Source organism: Cyanistes caeruleus, chromosome Z (assembly GCF_971803275.1).
Source record: "Cyanistes caeruleus chromosome Z, bCyaCae1.hap1.1, whole genome shotgun sequence".
Taxonomy (NCBI): Eukaryota; Metazoa; Chordata; class Aves; order Passeriformes; family Paridae; genus Cyanistes; species Cyanistes caeruleus.
In genome coordinates this window covers 72216638-72232739 of record NC_141732.1, presented here as the reverse complement: position 1 = coordinate 72232739, position 16102 = coordinate 72216638, and the positions used below count along the sequence as shown (strand labels likewise).

General features: G+C 43.4%; 1 protein-coding gene across 15 annotated transcripts in view; it reads left to right on the top strand.

Moving 5' to 3' along the window:
• The window catches only part of UNC13B (unc-13 homolog B), a 207562-nt gene extending 200386 nt beyond the window's left edge, over positions 1-7176 (top strand). For 9 of the 15 annotated variants that reach the window (XM_086868136.1, XM_086868133.1, XM_086868139.1 and 6 more), the window contains 3 exons: positions 2687-2779; positions 3853-4012; positions 5203-7176. In XM_086868136.1, coding sequence (XP_086724262.1) covers positions 2687-2779; positions 3853-4012; positions 5203-5488 — 539 coding nt within the window. In that variant the 3' untranslated portion in view covers positions 5489-7176. Of the gene's footprint in view, positions 1-113; positions 171-2686; positions 2780-3852; positions 4013-5202 lie in introns of all 15 variants that reach the window. The other 6 variants (XM_086868135.1, XM_086868131.1, XM_086868137.1 and 3 more) reach the window with 1 other exon arrangement.
• The last annotated feature ends 8926 nt before the right edge of the window (positions 7177-16102 follow it).

The following is a 16102-nucleotide window of genomic DNA, read 5'->3' as shown; positions in this document are numbered from 1 at the left end:
GTTAAGAGCTAGAATATTTGCCTTGTGTTTAAGTGACATTGCTAATTGTGTTGTAATTCATACTCTCTCTCTTTATCCTGCTTGCTTTCTTGCCTTTTCAATTCATGTCTCAGTGCATGATGGGAAAGGTATAAGGTTTACCGCTAATGAGGACATTCTTCCTGATAAGGGTATGTTCAAGATGAATGTTGTTACCATAACAACATTACCCAACTGCCTTGCTTTTGAAGTCATCTTGCCCATGCTCAGAAACCTTTTCCAGAGTCCTGTTCCTTGTAGTTTCCTTGTAGAAGTGAGATTCCACTGAATGCTTGCATCCCACAGACTGAGCCACAGGTTGTGTGGTTTAGAAGTCTGTACCTTGCCTGAGAGCCTGTTCCCAAGCTTGAGATTTATTCATGGGATGTGAAAGCTGTCTTGAAAATCAACTGGTTTTTGGGAGGTGCTGCAGACTTGTTCCGCTAGCCTTTACCGTGGGGTGTGTGTTTTCAAGTCCTGGGCTTGCATGCATGTGGTCTGCTGAGAAGGGCTACTGTAATACATGGGAATGTTGGATATGCACTCAAGGTCATGGCCAAGCTTGAACCATCTGGCTTGAAGGGGAGTTATCTAAAGGTCTGGATGCCCAAGAGACCCCTAAATATTAAGTCTTGCAGTGTTTCGTCTCTTAATTTATTTTTTGCTGTCCAAAGGCTTTATTATCTCAGGTGAAACACATATATAACCCATTGCACGAGCTCAGTTCTGTAGTTTCACCCTTCAGCACTGCAATACCAATGAGGCTTTCATGTCAAGAACTAAATCTGCTTGTCACTAAATGTACAAGTATGTGTATGCACACAGCTGTACATGCTCAGAATATTTTTTGTTGGCCATCTTCAGAGTAGTTTTTTGTCTCTGAAAAATTCAGTTCATAGAACAAGATTTTTATATGAAAAGACAAGAATGAAGGTAGGGGAAAAAAAACCTGTAATATGAGTTTTGTCTTCTTCAAAGGTAATGGGATGATTCTGCTCTCATTCTTCTGAGGCATCAGCTTTTCTTTTATAACCTACTACACCTACAGTAAAGATCAATAAAGACCTGAATGTTTGGTGGCTGTTGTTTCTGTGGATGTGGCCATTACATACTGTTGGTAATTCTGCCTGTTCCTGCGGAAAATTACAACAGTGTGACAGACCCACACCATCAGATGGATCAGGTCAATAATTAAGCCTACCAGTTTTAAAGCTCTGTGCTCATATACAGAAAAAAATAAAAAACAGTATTGCCCATCTAAGCAGGGAGGAAACAGTACATTCAATACCATATTTGTTGCAGCCTAAAGATTGTTTAATGTACTCAGGTCAAGAATGAGAACCTTACCCTGAGGTGATAATTTGAGGTTTTGTTTTAGTTGGTCAGATACTTTTAGTGGTATATTAATGTGACTTTCACAGCCTACAGTTAGTTCTGTGGCATGTAATTTTGCTCAGAGAATTGCACAGGTTGGCATTTAACCTCTTGGTTTTTAAATTAGTGTTTTTGCTGCCTGCAGACCATTCTTGTGAAAGTTGACAAGTTAGATCAGTCTCATCAAAATGCTTGTGTAATGGTATCCTTCAATCTCCATATCTAGAATTTCAAACAGACCAGTTTTTCACTTAGTAATGTATCTTACCCTCAAATTTGACAAAATAACTGCTATTCATAGGCATTCAATTACCCTCTAGGTATCTCAATTACAACAGCATTGCTAATTGTCAAACTGAGGTCAGGCAGTTATCAAAGAGAAAGTCAAATCAATCTCACTCTCTTATCGAAACTTGATTTTCATTTTGCAAAGCAGTCGTTTTCTGTAATTTACATGACATCTTAATTTTATTACCCAGAAAAATGTCATTTCCACATATTACACGATGATAATTATGATTAAAAGTTGAAAAGTTGAAAAAAAATCATAATATATTAATTGTAAGGTTCACGAGATCTCCCTCTTTTACGAACATGGTATCTTTTCCTTCTGAAGCTACATCTTGTTAATTGATAAAGGGAAATAAGCATGCAAATTGCGAATGCTTCTCTCTCATAATTTTTGATGCACAACACAAATGGGATTGTCGTCGTCCTCCAAAGGGAACCAGATAAACAGTCAGGATGACAACTTTTAGGTGACGTACAACATGCAGAAAGGTTCTTGGAGGGTGAGACTGCACTGTGGCTCTGTGCAAATCACTAATACCTATGTATATTTTTTTTCCCTACATTTCCTCTGTTGTGTGATGTCCTCTCCTCCTTTTTCGTTTGTTCTTGAGTTTTTTTGTCCTCCCTTCTTCCCTGAGCAGAAAGGAATGCCAATGCCCACCACTGGAATGCCTGCATGTATACACAGTAGCTTGGCAGGAACCTCTAAAAAATCCTTGCTCCCTGTGAAGGTCTGCTGTTGAGTGTTAGAACTTTTAAATTCTTCCAAAATCTTCACTGGTGTTCTCAATAGGATGCAATCTTTGGTGGAGTGGAAGAAGTGTTGGTGTTCATGTGTGTTGGGCATGTGAGCCTGATGTTATCTTGCATTGCTGTGACTGAAAATCTGGCTCTGAGAGGTGTGCTGTGAAAACACCACATTGTCTTCCTGAGACCATAAAGACTTGTGCCAAAGACCAGTAATCCGTGTGTGCATGGGGGTGTGTCCATTTTCTTCCAACAGGCTCTGGAGTGGATGATCCTGTGGGAGAAGTGTCCATCCAGATTGACCTGTACACCCACCCAGGAACTGGGGAGCACAAGGTCACGGTGAAAGGTATGGCAAAGCACGTGCTGCTGCTCAGGCTCGCCAGGGCAAATCTCCAGCTGGCAGTCAGGGTATTTCTGTGTTAGCTCATGGGATCTCAGGCCAGAATTGTTTTCTCTGTTTCACATCAGGGACATGCAGAGAAACAGCAAATGAGCTTGTCCAGTCAGGGACATGGCAGTGCACAGCCCAGTTGTTTATTGGCAGCGATGTATGCAAGTAAACAAAAATCAGATGATGGCTCTCACCAGGCGCCACAGTTTAGTCTGTGCTGCAGAGAACAGGGCAGGCTGATCTTGTGAAACTGCTCAGTGTACACCCAGAGATTACAGAGCCAGTGAGAGTTCAGATGCTTCTCTCCCTCTTCCTGAAGGCCACCCTGGCTCCTGAACAGTCTCTCTGGAAATAACCAAAGCAGTGATTCATTCCAGGATTCCTTTTCCTCCGTCTCCTTTGCTTGAATACAGCATACTTAACTACTTCAATTTCCTCTGAAGATTTATATGAGCAGTTCTTCAGTCCTCTCTTCTGGCTAAATCTACACTGAAGTGCAAAAGCTGATTTTCAGAGCTATTTCCTTTGCTTCAGTCTGTTCCCTGGAGTGACCTGGGATAGAATGAGAATTAAAAGCTAATAGTTCTGGATCCTGGTACCACCTGCAGCTCATGGGCTTTCTTTGTCTTACCTGCAGTCCCACTTTCCTTTTCAACAGAGACTTTAACATTGGCCTCCAAAATGCCCCATTTTTTTCTTACCCGACACACAATGGTCATATCAGCACGGAATTGTCAGGGCAGCCTGCCCAGAGCAGCAAAAATGGCTTTTCTTGTGCTTATTTCTAGACAATCTGTATGGCAGAAGTTACATACTGTCCCAAACTTTAAACTCCCTTCACAGAACTTAAACTAGATCAAAAAAGCATATCCCTGCATTACAAAATAGCGCTGCCCATGTGTGCTGTGACGCTGTGATGTTTTGAGTTAGAAACAAGAAATTGAAAGCAGGGCAGAACTGGAGGATGTCCAGAGCAATGAGTACAAAGGAGTATTTGCTGTAAACCAGGTTGTGACTCTCTTTTCCAGTTGTGGCAGCCAACGACCTGAAGTGGCAGACATCTGGCATGTTCCGTCCATTTGTTGAAATCACCATGATTGGGCCCCACCAGAGTGACAAGAAGAGGAAGTTCACAACCAAGTCAAAGAGCAACAACTGGGCTCCAAAGTACAACGAAACCTTTCATTTGTAAGTGTGAAAAATATCCTGAGGATCTGACATGGCAAGTGCAGATGCAGGGGGACAGATAGGGTTTTCCAGAGTCCCCCGACAGCCTGCTCAGGGCCAAGAAGCGTACATGAACCAGTAGCTTGGTACTGTCTCTGGTGTCTGGGCAGAAAAGCTGGATTATGGTAGCTTTTGCTGCAGGTGGGATGCAGAGGTTTGCTCTCTACCAGCAGTGTCCTTTGGCTACCTTCTGAAATGCTCTGTGTGTCCTATGAACACATTTTACTGTGCTCTGTCATTTTAATGAACTTCGTATTTTTTATTGGTAGAGTTGAGGCTAAAAGTTCATTTTTATTTATTTCTTAATCTTAATGTGTGTTTTTATCCCAATTTGACCTGTGGGACATGTTTTCGGAACTCGTTTCCAAGGATACAGCCCTTGGAACTGATAGCAAGTTGCACTGCTAAAATTGCTGTGTTTCTCTGCATCGAGTATTGATCTCTTCTTATTTCATTTTTTTTCATTATTACAAGGATATATTCCTTCTTGGGAGGCTTAACAGAGGGAGCTGCAGGCTTGGGCTCTCTCAGCTGTACATATAAAAATGAGATGAGGAGAACTGACCAGCAAAAGGCTGTAAATGTCTCAGGGAGAAGGGAGTGTTCATATAATTGTTCCATTCTCTGAGGAAAGGCAGGCTTCCTCTCAGTGAATAGATTTTGTTCCTTTTATTCTTTTAATTTTAGAAACATCAGAAGGGTTGGGGATTTATTTTTATTAGCTTTCACATTAATGGAAGGTCCTGAATCTTTAACAAAGACTTCATCTAATTAAAATAGTAATTCTGAAATGAAGCCACACTTAGCAGAAGCAGAAATGTTTAAAGTCATGAGTTGAAAATCTATTAGCATGGCTTTAATGTTTCCCCCTCCTCTCATTTCACAGTTTAACACACACACACAAATACACACAAGTTGCAAATGCAGCTTGAAAGGGGTTGCTTGTTTTAATTTCTTCAGTAACCAGGTTTTCTTTAGCTGCTATAAATTGGCAAAGATGCCCACATGCTGCAGGTTTTACTTCTCTCTTTCTGACCAGGGTTTTCTGTAGAAAGGAGTTTTCTGTGACTATTCAGAGCCCTCCAGTCAGGTGCTGGCACCTTTGTTTTTGCAGTCCAGACACTGTAAGTGAACTTGTATGTGTTTTTCAGCATCCTGGGGAATGAAGATGGCCCCGATGCCTATGAGCTCCAAGTCTGTGTGAAGGATTACTGCTTTGCCCGGGAGGACCGGGTTCTGGGGATAGCAGTGATGCAGCTCAGAGACATAGCAGACAAAGGAAGCTGTGCTTGCTGGTGCCCCCTTGGGCGTAGGATTCACATGGATGAGACTGGACTCACAATCCTGAGGATTCTCTCTCAGAGAACCAATGATGAAGTTGCCAAGGAATTTGTGAAGCTGAAATCTGAGTCCCGCTCCACAGAGGAAGGCACCTGAGCTGAGCTGTGTAATGTTCCCTTTCCTCTTTTGCCTTGTGCCAATATGTGCAAGTGTTCAACTATTCTTTTATTAATTGCAAAAGGGTTTTTTCATGTTGTCTTTGTCAGCTCCGATAGCGCACCTGTGCTGTATAGGAAACAAATCCATCAATCTGATGTGAATTATTTATTTTTTAGTAGCTGGGTAAGACACCGTAGAGAATGAGACAATCTCTTCTTATTTAACATGTAAATTCTGCTTTGTGTATATAAATTATTTTATATTGGAGGCTGGAATTGCTGGGTTTTGTTGATATGCAGCACTGTGATTTTATCCTCTGAATTTGGCAGGCATTAAAAAGGTTCTGCGTAATCACACTACGATGCAAACACAACTGTGTGGAAATTGGGAGGAGATGATTTTGGGGGGGTTTGACAAAGCACAGTTATCTCTCATTGAATTCATGTACTGTGGAGCTGCCTGGGGATCTTCTGACACAGATTATGCCAACATGATATACAGACACCTCAAAGAAGAGGTTGCAGATGGCTCTGAGGATGCACACCGAATGAATGTATGTCCATGGGTGTGCTGCTGTCAGTGCAGGCGAGACCAGGGCCACAAGCCCAGGGTGGGGCCTGAGATCTCGTAGCCAAAAGCTGCAAAGGCAGTGCACCAGAAGCAAGCTGCAGCTGTAATTAGCTGGTGTGTCTCGGAGAATACAAATCCCCACGTGCTGCTGTGAGTCCCTGATGGCCGTGGGGGTGCTGTAAGCTGCTCAGCTCCGTAAGGCACGCTCGGGCTGCCGTGACCGACACGGTCAGGAAGGGATCAGCGTTAGAATTGTAGAGTTAGAGCCATTACAAATCACATGGCTGCTATGTGCTTTTTCCACTTCAATATTCTTTTGTTAGTGTTTGACAGAGGATTGGATAATTTAATATTGCAGGCTTTCTGTAGCATTTTATTACCCTGGAGTAGCTAAGACCATTCCTCACTATGAACCCAGAGATGGTGGCTTGCTTGGGAGAGAGGAACACACCTCCCCTCTGCAAGCCCTCAGTCTGGAGTGCTGGTCAAGGGGCAGCACGCCCATTTGCTTCTGATCTTGGAGATGCTGTTGGCCGTGCTGTGGTTGATCCATGCTGATTGTTATTAATCTTATGATACCATTGAAATATTTTTGCACTGTCTTAAAGAAGCATCCTGCTTTTGTTTTCTTAAAAAACAAAACACTGTCCTGAGCAAAGTAGTTGCAGGGAGGTCAGGATTTCTGACTGAAAATTTGTAAGCAGGAAGGTCTGGAGTGGTGATTGCACCTGAGGCATGTTTGTTGGAGGGTTTTTATTGGGGATATTTTTGCTTTTCCAGCTGCCCTTGTGCTCTGGAAAGTGCAGCTGGAACAAGCCAGTCCTTGCCCATAAAGTACTGTAATACTGTCAATAAATTCAAGGACTGCATATTGAATGACTTTTTTTTTTCCTTTCTATTTTCTCTGACACTTGTGTAGCTGTATGATGTGATTCCTGTATTTCATGGGCCTGCTTGTAGAGTTCTGAGACAGTACATCTGCTTTGTTCTTGTCCATGGTGTGTTAAAATAATGCTCTTCAAAACTCCACGCTATTTGTCATGATTTTGAATCATTGTATGTGCCATTGTTATGAGAACTGTTAGTATGGTCTTTAATAAACTCTTTTAGCAGCATTTGGACTTGACTGTTGGACTGTAACTGTGATTGGGTTTCCTAAATCTTGGAGGGCAGAACCACTGCAGCATCTTTGAAAATTATTCAGGTTTAGTATGTAGATTTCTTTAGTGCTTTAGATGCCTAGCAAGGAGTATGAGTCAGACAGTTCCCCCCTCCTCCATGGTGCCTCTGTCTGGGACGTCTTTCCCTGAAGTCCTTGGCTTCAGATAATACTCTGAGACATCACGGAAAAGCATAAAAAATAGCTTAGATACTTTTTTTTCCTCCTGTCTGGCCTTTAAGTCACATTTCCTTTGTACTCAGGGTAGTCTCCTGAAGGTGCTGAATGGAAAGACTCAGAAAAGGCAGTTGGATACTTCACAGATAACAGATGAAGAAAAATAATTATATACCAAACTTGATTCATAACTTTCAGCCTCTTGGGAACATTAATACTCTGTAGATGGTGGTATGCACAAGAGATGAAAGAATAAGCCTTCTTGATGTCAAATAAACCACTCCCCCTCCTCATTTTTTGGGGATTCTGCCAATTTCCAGCAGACAAGGTCAGATAACTTAGAGACTCATATTTCATGGTAACATGGGTCTGAATTTCTGTGATCTGAAATGCCATTTTTTCCTTGGTTAGCATATGCTTAGCAACAGAGTCACTTGGGAGACAGTCCTGAAGAGCAGAGGAATCGGGGAATTGGATATTCTTCAAGAAGTGAATCTTAAGGCACAAAGCAGCAGCTGGAACAGAGAACTTGGGCTGGAACTCAGAGAAGAAAGGGAAGTTTCTGACCCTGGAAGAAGGGGCAACTTGGGACAATAAGAAGGACTTGTAATTGTGGGATTATTCTGGGAGAACATTGAAAGGTCCAGAGCACAACTAGAACTTAATCTGGCTACTGCCATATAAAACAGTTTCTATAAATACATCAGCTACAAAAGGAGGGCTAAGGACAATATAGGACTCCATCCTATATTGGGTGTGGTGGGAAACATAGCTAAAAAGGGTAAGAAAGGCTGAGGTGCTTTATGCCTTCTCTGCCTCAGTGTGTAATTCTAACACCAGTTCTCAGGGTACACAACCCTGCGAGCTGGAAACCAGCAATGGGGAGCAGAATGAAGCCCCATGACCAAAGGGAGATGGTGACCTGCTGCACCACTTGGATGCACACAGGTCTGTGGGCCAGATGGGATCCAGCCAAGGGCACTGAGGGAGCTGGTGGAAGTGCCCACCAGACCTCTTCCCATCATTTACCAGCAGCCCTGAATCACCAGGGAGGTTCCAGCTGACTGGAGGTTGGCAGAAACAATGCCTTATCTATGAGCTGGGCCAGAAGAAAGATCAAGAGAACTACAGGCCTGGCAGCCTGACCTCAGTTCTATGGACGGTCATGGAGCAGATCATCTTGAGTGCCATCATGGACACACACAGGAAAGCTGGGGTCCAGGCCCAGGCAGCATGGGTTTGTGAAAGGCAGGTCCTGCTCGACCCACCTGACCACCTTGTGTGACAAGGTGACCCGTGTACTGGGTGAAGGAAGGGCTGGGAATGTGTCTATTTGGGCTTCAGCAAAGCCTCTGACACCATTTCCCACAGCATCTTCTGGAAAAAACTGGCTGCACTGTTCACTGGGTGAAACCAAGCCCAGGGTTGTGGTGGTGAATGGTGCTGCATCTAGTTGGTGGCTGGTCACCAGAGGTGTCCCCCAGAGGTCAGTGTTGGACACAGTCCTATTTATCTATTGATGATCTGGACAAGGGGAATCGAGAGCAGCCTCAGCCAGTTCACAGATGGCACCAAGCTGTGTGGGAGTGCTGATCCTCTGGAAGGCAGGAAGGCTCTGCAGAGGGATCTGCACAGGCTGGATCCATGGGCTGAGGCCAGTTGTGTGAGGCTCAACCAGGCCAAGTGCTGGGTCCTGCCCTTGGGTCACAGGAGCTCCCTGCAGCTCCAGGCTGGGACAGAGTGGCTGGAAAGCTGCTGGGAGGAAAAGGCCCTGGGGGTGCTGGTCAACAGTGGCTGAACATGAGCCAGTGTGTGCCCAGGTGGCCAAGAAGGCCAAGGACATCCTGAATGTATCAGCAATGATGAGCCCAGCAGGACCAGGGCAGTGACTGTCCTGTGCTGGGCACTGGTGAAGCTACACCTCAGCTACACTGAATCCTGTGTCCAGTTTTGGGCCACTGAGGTGCTTGACTGAGTCCAGAGAAGGGCAAGAAGCTGGGGAAGGGTCTGGAGCATAAGACCTGTGAGGAGCAGCTGAGGGAGCTGGGAGTGTTTAGCCTGGAGAAAAGGAGGCTCAGGGAGGACCTTATGCCTCTCTGTAATGACCAGAAAGGAGGGTGTAGACAGGTGGGGATCTGTCTCTTCCAGGTAACCAGTCAACAAAGGAATGGCATCAAGTTGCCCCAGGGAAGGTTTAGGTTGGATAATAAGAAAAATTGTCACTGAAGGGGTTGTCAAGCACTGGAAAAGGCTGTCCAGGGACATGGTGGAGCGAACATCCCTGAAGGTATTTAAAAGGTGTGTTGATTTGGCCCTTGGGGACATGTTTTAATGGTGGAGTTGGCAGTGCTGGCTTAATGGTTGGACTTGATGATCTTAGAGGTCTTTTCCATTTTAAATGATTCTATGATTCTACAATTCTTATGTAACTCAGCTAACTCAAGTACAACTCAGAATCCTGGTTTTGTCATGAGAAAGTTGCTGAAGTTGATGGCATATCCTGCATGGTTTGTAGTTTAAAGCACGACTTCAAAACCCCACTTCAGTACCTGGTCAGGTGGTTCAGAGGTTTTTCACACAGAATTCCTGCTTCTCATCACTTCAGCAAGTGCTGCAATGGAGAGACCAATGCAGAGCAATTCGAAGGAAAAATGTGCTGCCTGTAACCATGGGAGAAGAGGCCTGGACAGGGCAAGTGGTCTGGCTCTCAACAGAGGCCAGAACCCAGCTCTGCTGAAGGTCCTGCTTATCCGCTAGTCTCACACTTCTCTTGCCATCCAAGCTTGAGAGATTTTTAATCATAGCATCAGTATCCACAAGTGTTGCTTTGTAACATTTGCCTAAAATTGTTGCCCCATCTTGCTTCCTTTCCTGGGTTTACAGTAATTGTGATGCTTTGAGATTTTTCCTTTCTGCCTGAAAAACCTTGCAGATCTGAGCTGCAAATACTCTGGCTTCTGCTGCTACCTACAGCAACAATACTGTGGCATGCACATGAATGTCTTTACTCTGAGCATTCCACAAGATAACAGCTGGATATAGGACATACCCTGTAAGTATCATACATGTAATAATAAACAAATTAACAAATAGAATACTTATTTTATGAATATGCTGGTGAACCTGGGGTAGAAATGGCTGCCTTGAGTTGGAAAAGATTGTTCCAAAAACGCTAGGAAAGATGACAGGGAGAGCTGCATGCTGGAAGAAGGTGGGTGAATTCTGCCAATATTCTCACAATTCTTTCCCAGACTTTCTGTGAGGCAAGGTTCAGATCATGAACCTTGCCTCCAAGAGTGGTTACTGTCCAGAACAGCTGTCCAGAGAAGAGTAAGAACAAGGTAAACTTAATGATGTTTTCTTCTGACGCTCTTTGGGCTGCTGGTCATTTTTAACTAGCGGGCTATACCTGACTCCATGATTCCTCTCTAATAAAGTCTAAACTGTTTCCTACCCCCTTTGTGCAGTTCAGTGGATTTACAAGTTCTTCTAGAAAATGACCTATCTCCTTTTATTTTGCACATGATTCCAGTTAATTGATATCCTCCATTATTTTATTCGAAGAGATGCTAAAGTGCTTGTCCTCCTGGCAGTGGAGATTGTACATCTCTCTTACACCCCCTAGTCATTGCTCTTTGGGGTGGCAGTGTCCTGGTTTCTTTTTCCCAAAACCTTTGATAGTCTTTGTCCTTCTTTGAACCTTTTCCATTTAAATGGATCATTTCTGAGCTGTGAGAACCAGGAATATGAGGACCAGAACAGCATTCAGCATGTAAAATGTGGACCAGTTTCCAGAAGGAAGCCTTTTGAGGATAAGAGTCTGCTCCTGATCTTAAGAGCAATGGTCAGTAGTTAAAAAAACTTTCATTTTTCATCAGAGGATGCTGTCAGACTGCTAGGAGGAGTGGAGATGGTGCCAGACCTTCCCAGTGACATTAAGACCTTTTGTAGGATCCCAAAAGGGGAAGTTCAAGAGGTTGCTGCAAATTGGGAAGTTAACCTGAGGAAGAATGAAGTTACCTGATGAGACCTGGTGAATGGTTGAGATCTTTTGACAATCCTTTAATTTCTAGACTGCTAATATTTTTAAATATTAAATAACTTTGTAGGAATAGAGAGAAAAAAAAAACAAGCCTGGATTTTTTATTTCAGAGACATTTTGATCTTTGGGAAATGACCTTCAAAGCTGTGGCTAACTTGGGACTGTGACATCATCAGAAAACTTTGCTGGAGGAGTGAGATAATGACTCAAAGGGATGATGTGTGCTTGTGTGCACATGGTGAGGATAAAAGGTCCATATAGGAAAGGATGTTGTGTTTCTGGGTGTGTGATGGATGAGAACAGAAACCCAAGGGCAGGAGTGGGAAGAGTGGTTTATCAGCCTTCCTGGAAGAGATTAGCAAATTGATGGATGGAGATAAGAAGACTGGGAGTGACTAGCATGGACACTGAGAAGGCATATGGCACTTGAAATGTGGGATTCAATTTCTGGACAGCATCAGGGAGGGAGTAGGCAGTGGAGTGGCAGTGGATAGGTCAGGCTGTTCGTGAGATTTCCTCCAGACATGTCATCTTCCTCCTTTTCTGCTCTTAAGTTCTCATTTCCTCCCTTCTAGAGAAATCTCTGGACGTGGCTCTGTTAACATCTGCAATAGCCTAATGAGGCTGGCAGAGTTCCCTGGAGCTTGGTGGAGCATTCACTGTGGGTCTGAGCCCTTCCTGAGGACTCTGGCATATAATCCCTGAGATTCCTCTTTTAAACTAGGAGTGTGGATGCTGGAGGATTTTTTTCAGGATCTCATTTCTCTGGTATTTTATCTTCTCCACTGTTGACTGAGATTATGTCCAGTGTAGAAATGCTTGTTCTTGCACAATGTTTTTTATAACAGTAAAGTCTCCTGGTGTTTGGATAACTCTGTCATCTTCACTAAACTTTGTTTTGCTACACCAGACAAGAGCTGGGTTTTTGCTCATAAGCAGTTCTCTCCATTTCCAGTCCCATATGCATAACTTATTTTTGTTTCTCTAATGTACAGGCTCTCTAGCATCAACTTCCCCAGTTTTAAGTATTTCTCATTATCAGTCCCTGCCTTTGTGGACTCCTAATATTTCTCTGCCCATTTCATTTCATCAGGAATTCCTATGTCCCATTGTATTCAGTGCAGGGCTTTTGAGTCCATCTAGATTTTAGCTTTCAGATATGTACCTAGAAATTTAGTTTGCTCACCCACAATGTATGGGAAGATTCAGCTGGCTCACAAATGACACTGAATGCCTCTTACTATCACATACTTATTCCTGCAAGCAGCCACTGCTCCCATGTCATCTCAGAAATAATGGAGCCAGTTTTCAGAAATGTACACCTTGAACAGGTTAGAGTTGAGAAATCACTGATCAGAGCCAAGATTAAGCTGGTTCTGCACATTCTACCTCTGCCAAATCCATGTTGCATCTCCATTCTCTTTCCATCCCTTCTTTTACTGTTACTCAGGACTTCTAAAGCCTTGAATGCTGCTCAAGTCAGCTACAAAAGTCAGAAGTCAGTTGGATATGGCATATATTTTGGACAAGAGCTCCACCTTCACAGATTAATAGACCCTCTCTGCCTTCAGTTCCATGTGTTAGTGTTACCAGAAGTGCAGTATGGAAGTGATCCTTTCCTGTGGATGAGGGGAATTTGAGCCCTCTGAACTTCTAGAGACCATAGCAGCACAAAGTATATTCTATTTCCTTGTTTTCTGTTTCCTTGTTTTCTGTTTCTGAGGCCAAGTCCTTTTGTGGGACTTCATCATCTGCCTGACTTTGCCCACCTTATTCCTGACCAAGTGCATGTGAGAGGAAGGACACCAGGTTCCCTTTGAAACCTGTCCCTCAGTCACCATGACCACAAAACAGGCTTTAGACTCAGAGTCTGAAGAGAGTCCCCAGGAACTGCCTCACACCAAAACACCAAGGAAACCCTCTAGCAATCACACCAGCAAGCTCAAAATCTCAAGAAACCATGATGACTTATGAGGAGAGAGCAAACCAGAACAACAGCACTGCAACCACCTTTGTAAATTCCTCTCTCCTAAATGTGTCCAAGGCAGAGAGGGGCAGAAGAGCAGACAGGTGAACTGTGCCTCTTTAATCCAAACACTGTGACATCTGTCAGTCTCACCTGGGGACCTCTATTACCACAATCTTGTATAAAACTGAGCAGCAGCAAGTTTGTGAGATGCTTGGGATGATTCCTTTGCACATTTTATGTGTTGCAAAAGACACTGAGAATCAGAGCAGTTGTGCTCTGGGAAAAAAGAGCAAGGGTTTTTGGCAGTCAGCAGGTGACAAGAAGAAGTCTAGAAGTATAACACTGATTATTTCAGTACAATATAAAACACTATGTGGCAAATAATATAAGCATGTTGGAAGTTCAATGTGAATACCACACAAAATTTGGACCTCCAAGCACTCGGGATGTTCACAGGCCTGCAGTACTCATCACAAATTGTGTCAAAGACTTCTTCCAGCTCAATAATTCTTTCACTTTGAGGCAAAGGCAATAGCTCCAAGTTCTGCCATGACAAAGTACATAGTGCTCAGTATCTCAATCTTGCACCTCAAAGAACCTTTATATTTTCCTCTGTTTCCTTGGCAAGATTAACTCAGATGGCCTTTAACCTGCTCTTATTTACTTGATTTTGCTTTGTGAAGTCTTTTGTTGTTGTTTCAGAAATCAACCCTACTTATCCTTATGTATCAACTGCACGTAACTATTCACTGGGCTATAGTGCTTTTATGAGTTACTTTTTCTAGTATTTTTGCTTCTTATTGGAATTAAACCCAGAATAACACCTCCTTTTATCATCTCTGTGACTGTGTAGTGACAAAACCTGTCAGCTGTCACATCTGGTAGTGCCATGATTAATAGAAGCCATTCACTAATTGCTGAGATGCTGTTTTCCTCTAATGACAGCTGTCAGCAAAAAAGATTTTCATCTATTTTCCATAATTCTGATAATGTGAGAGCACCAACCCTGTGAATGAACCTACAGGGAGGTGCATCTGAATTAACTGAATTCTGCAAAGAAAGAAGAGCTCTTACTGCCTGCTGTGAATCTTTTTTTCTCTTCCCCTCCCCGTCCTCCGCCCTTGAGATGCTCTTTCTCAAGGCTCCCTCATGACCCACTGGTATTCAGCAAACTAAGGAACATAAGTAACACAACATTGTCTGTCAGCATCTCCAGATGCAGAAAATAAAATTTACAGTGATTTTCCTCTTTCCTAATCACAGTTAGAGGTGCAGAGAGGTGTGTGGCTTTGGCAGCTGGAAGGGGTGATGAAGTCAAAAAGCCTCCTTTAATTTAAGTTGCTGATAAACGTGGTCAGTTTATCCTTCTCTGGAGCACAGCAGCTTGTCAGGCTGCAGGTCCTTATTTGGAATTATTTTCATGTGCTTGGAGTCAAGCCTAGGTCATCAGTTTCATCAAAGGAGGAAGTTTCTGAGGATGACCATCACAGATGCAATAAAAACACAATAGAAACCAAGGTTTTCTCTCAAAGCTTGGCAGCAGCAATACCTTATTCCCCTGTGTGTGCGTGTATTTATGTGCATGTGTGTAGTTTGAAGACACAAATACCCTCCATGTTTCAGGAAAGCTCCTTGCTCACTTTTGAAACATTTTCCAACAAACCCACGCAGCCTTTTACAAATACCCTCAATCCCCATGTGCTACAGATGTGAAGTTTTTGGGGCATTTTTCTCCTTGCCTTTCTTCTCCCCACTGGAAGTAGCAAAAAAGCCATGAGCAGGAACAGGAGACAGTGGCCAGTGCTGGATATGAAGCTACTGTATTACAGCTGATTCCTGCAAGCCACCCTTTCCTGACAGCGCCTGATGGCCCTGCAGAGCAACCCTAGCACATTTTCTGCAGAGGGGAGCTTGCACTCCAGCCTTGACACTGGGAGCAGGAAAAAACCTTTCTTGTTCTCTCAACTGGAGCCCAAATGAACTAAACTCCTGCCATTATTCCCCAAATGAAGGAGGTCGTGAAGGCTCTTGTCACCACGTCAGTGCTGCACACTGTCAAATCTGAAAAGTTATGCAAGAAATTAAAGGAAACTCTATGTCAGAAGAAGTTTTGCTTCACAGATTTGTAGTCCCAGTGACTTTTTGAGGGGGGTAGTGCTCTTGAAAAGGGGAAAACATGAGTGTGTCAACCCCAGGATAACAAACCAAACCCCTCCCTCTGGGTCAGCTCACAACCTTGTATGTTCAAATGGTTCCTAAATTTCTGAGCTAGCAAAAGCACGGATTCCCATAAGCCAGCAGGTACAAGCAGTATCCCACCCATCTCCATCTCACTGAACAGCTGGTCAGAAATAACCTAAAACTAAACACAGGTTTCCTTTTCCTACATTTCTTGTGAAGCAGCAGAGCAGATCTTAGATACTCCTCCATGGTTTGTAGGCACCTCAAAGCTTCCCCTTTCTGAAATGTTTAGTTGCTGCATGTCATGGTTTAGGAATGGTATTCCACATATTGGTAGTCCCACTTAAAAGAAAAAACAAAAACCAAAAAGCAAACAAACAAAACCCCACCACAACAAAAATGAAACAAAGCAAAAAACAAAAAAAACCCACACAACAAAAAAAACGCACTACCACTCACTTCCACTCTCAGTCCAGCTGAAAACACAAAACACAAAGGGATAACAACAATTTA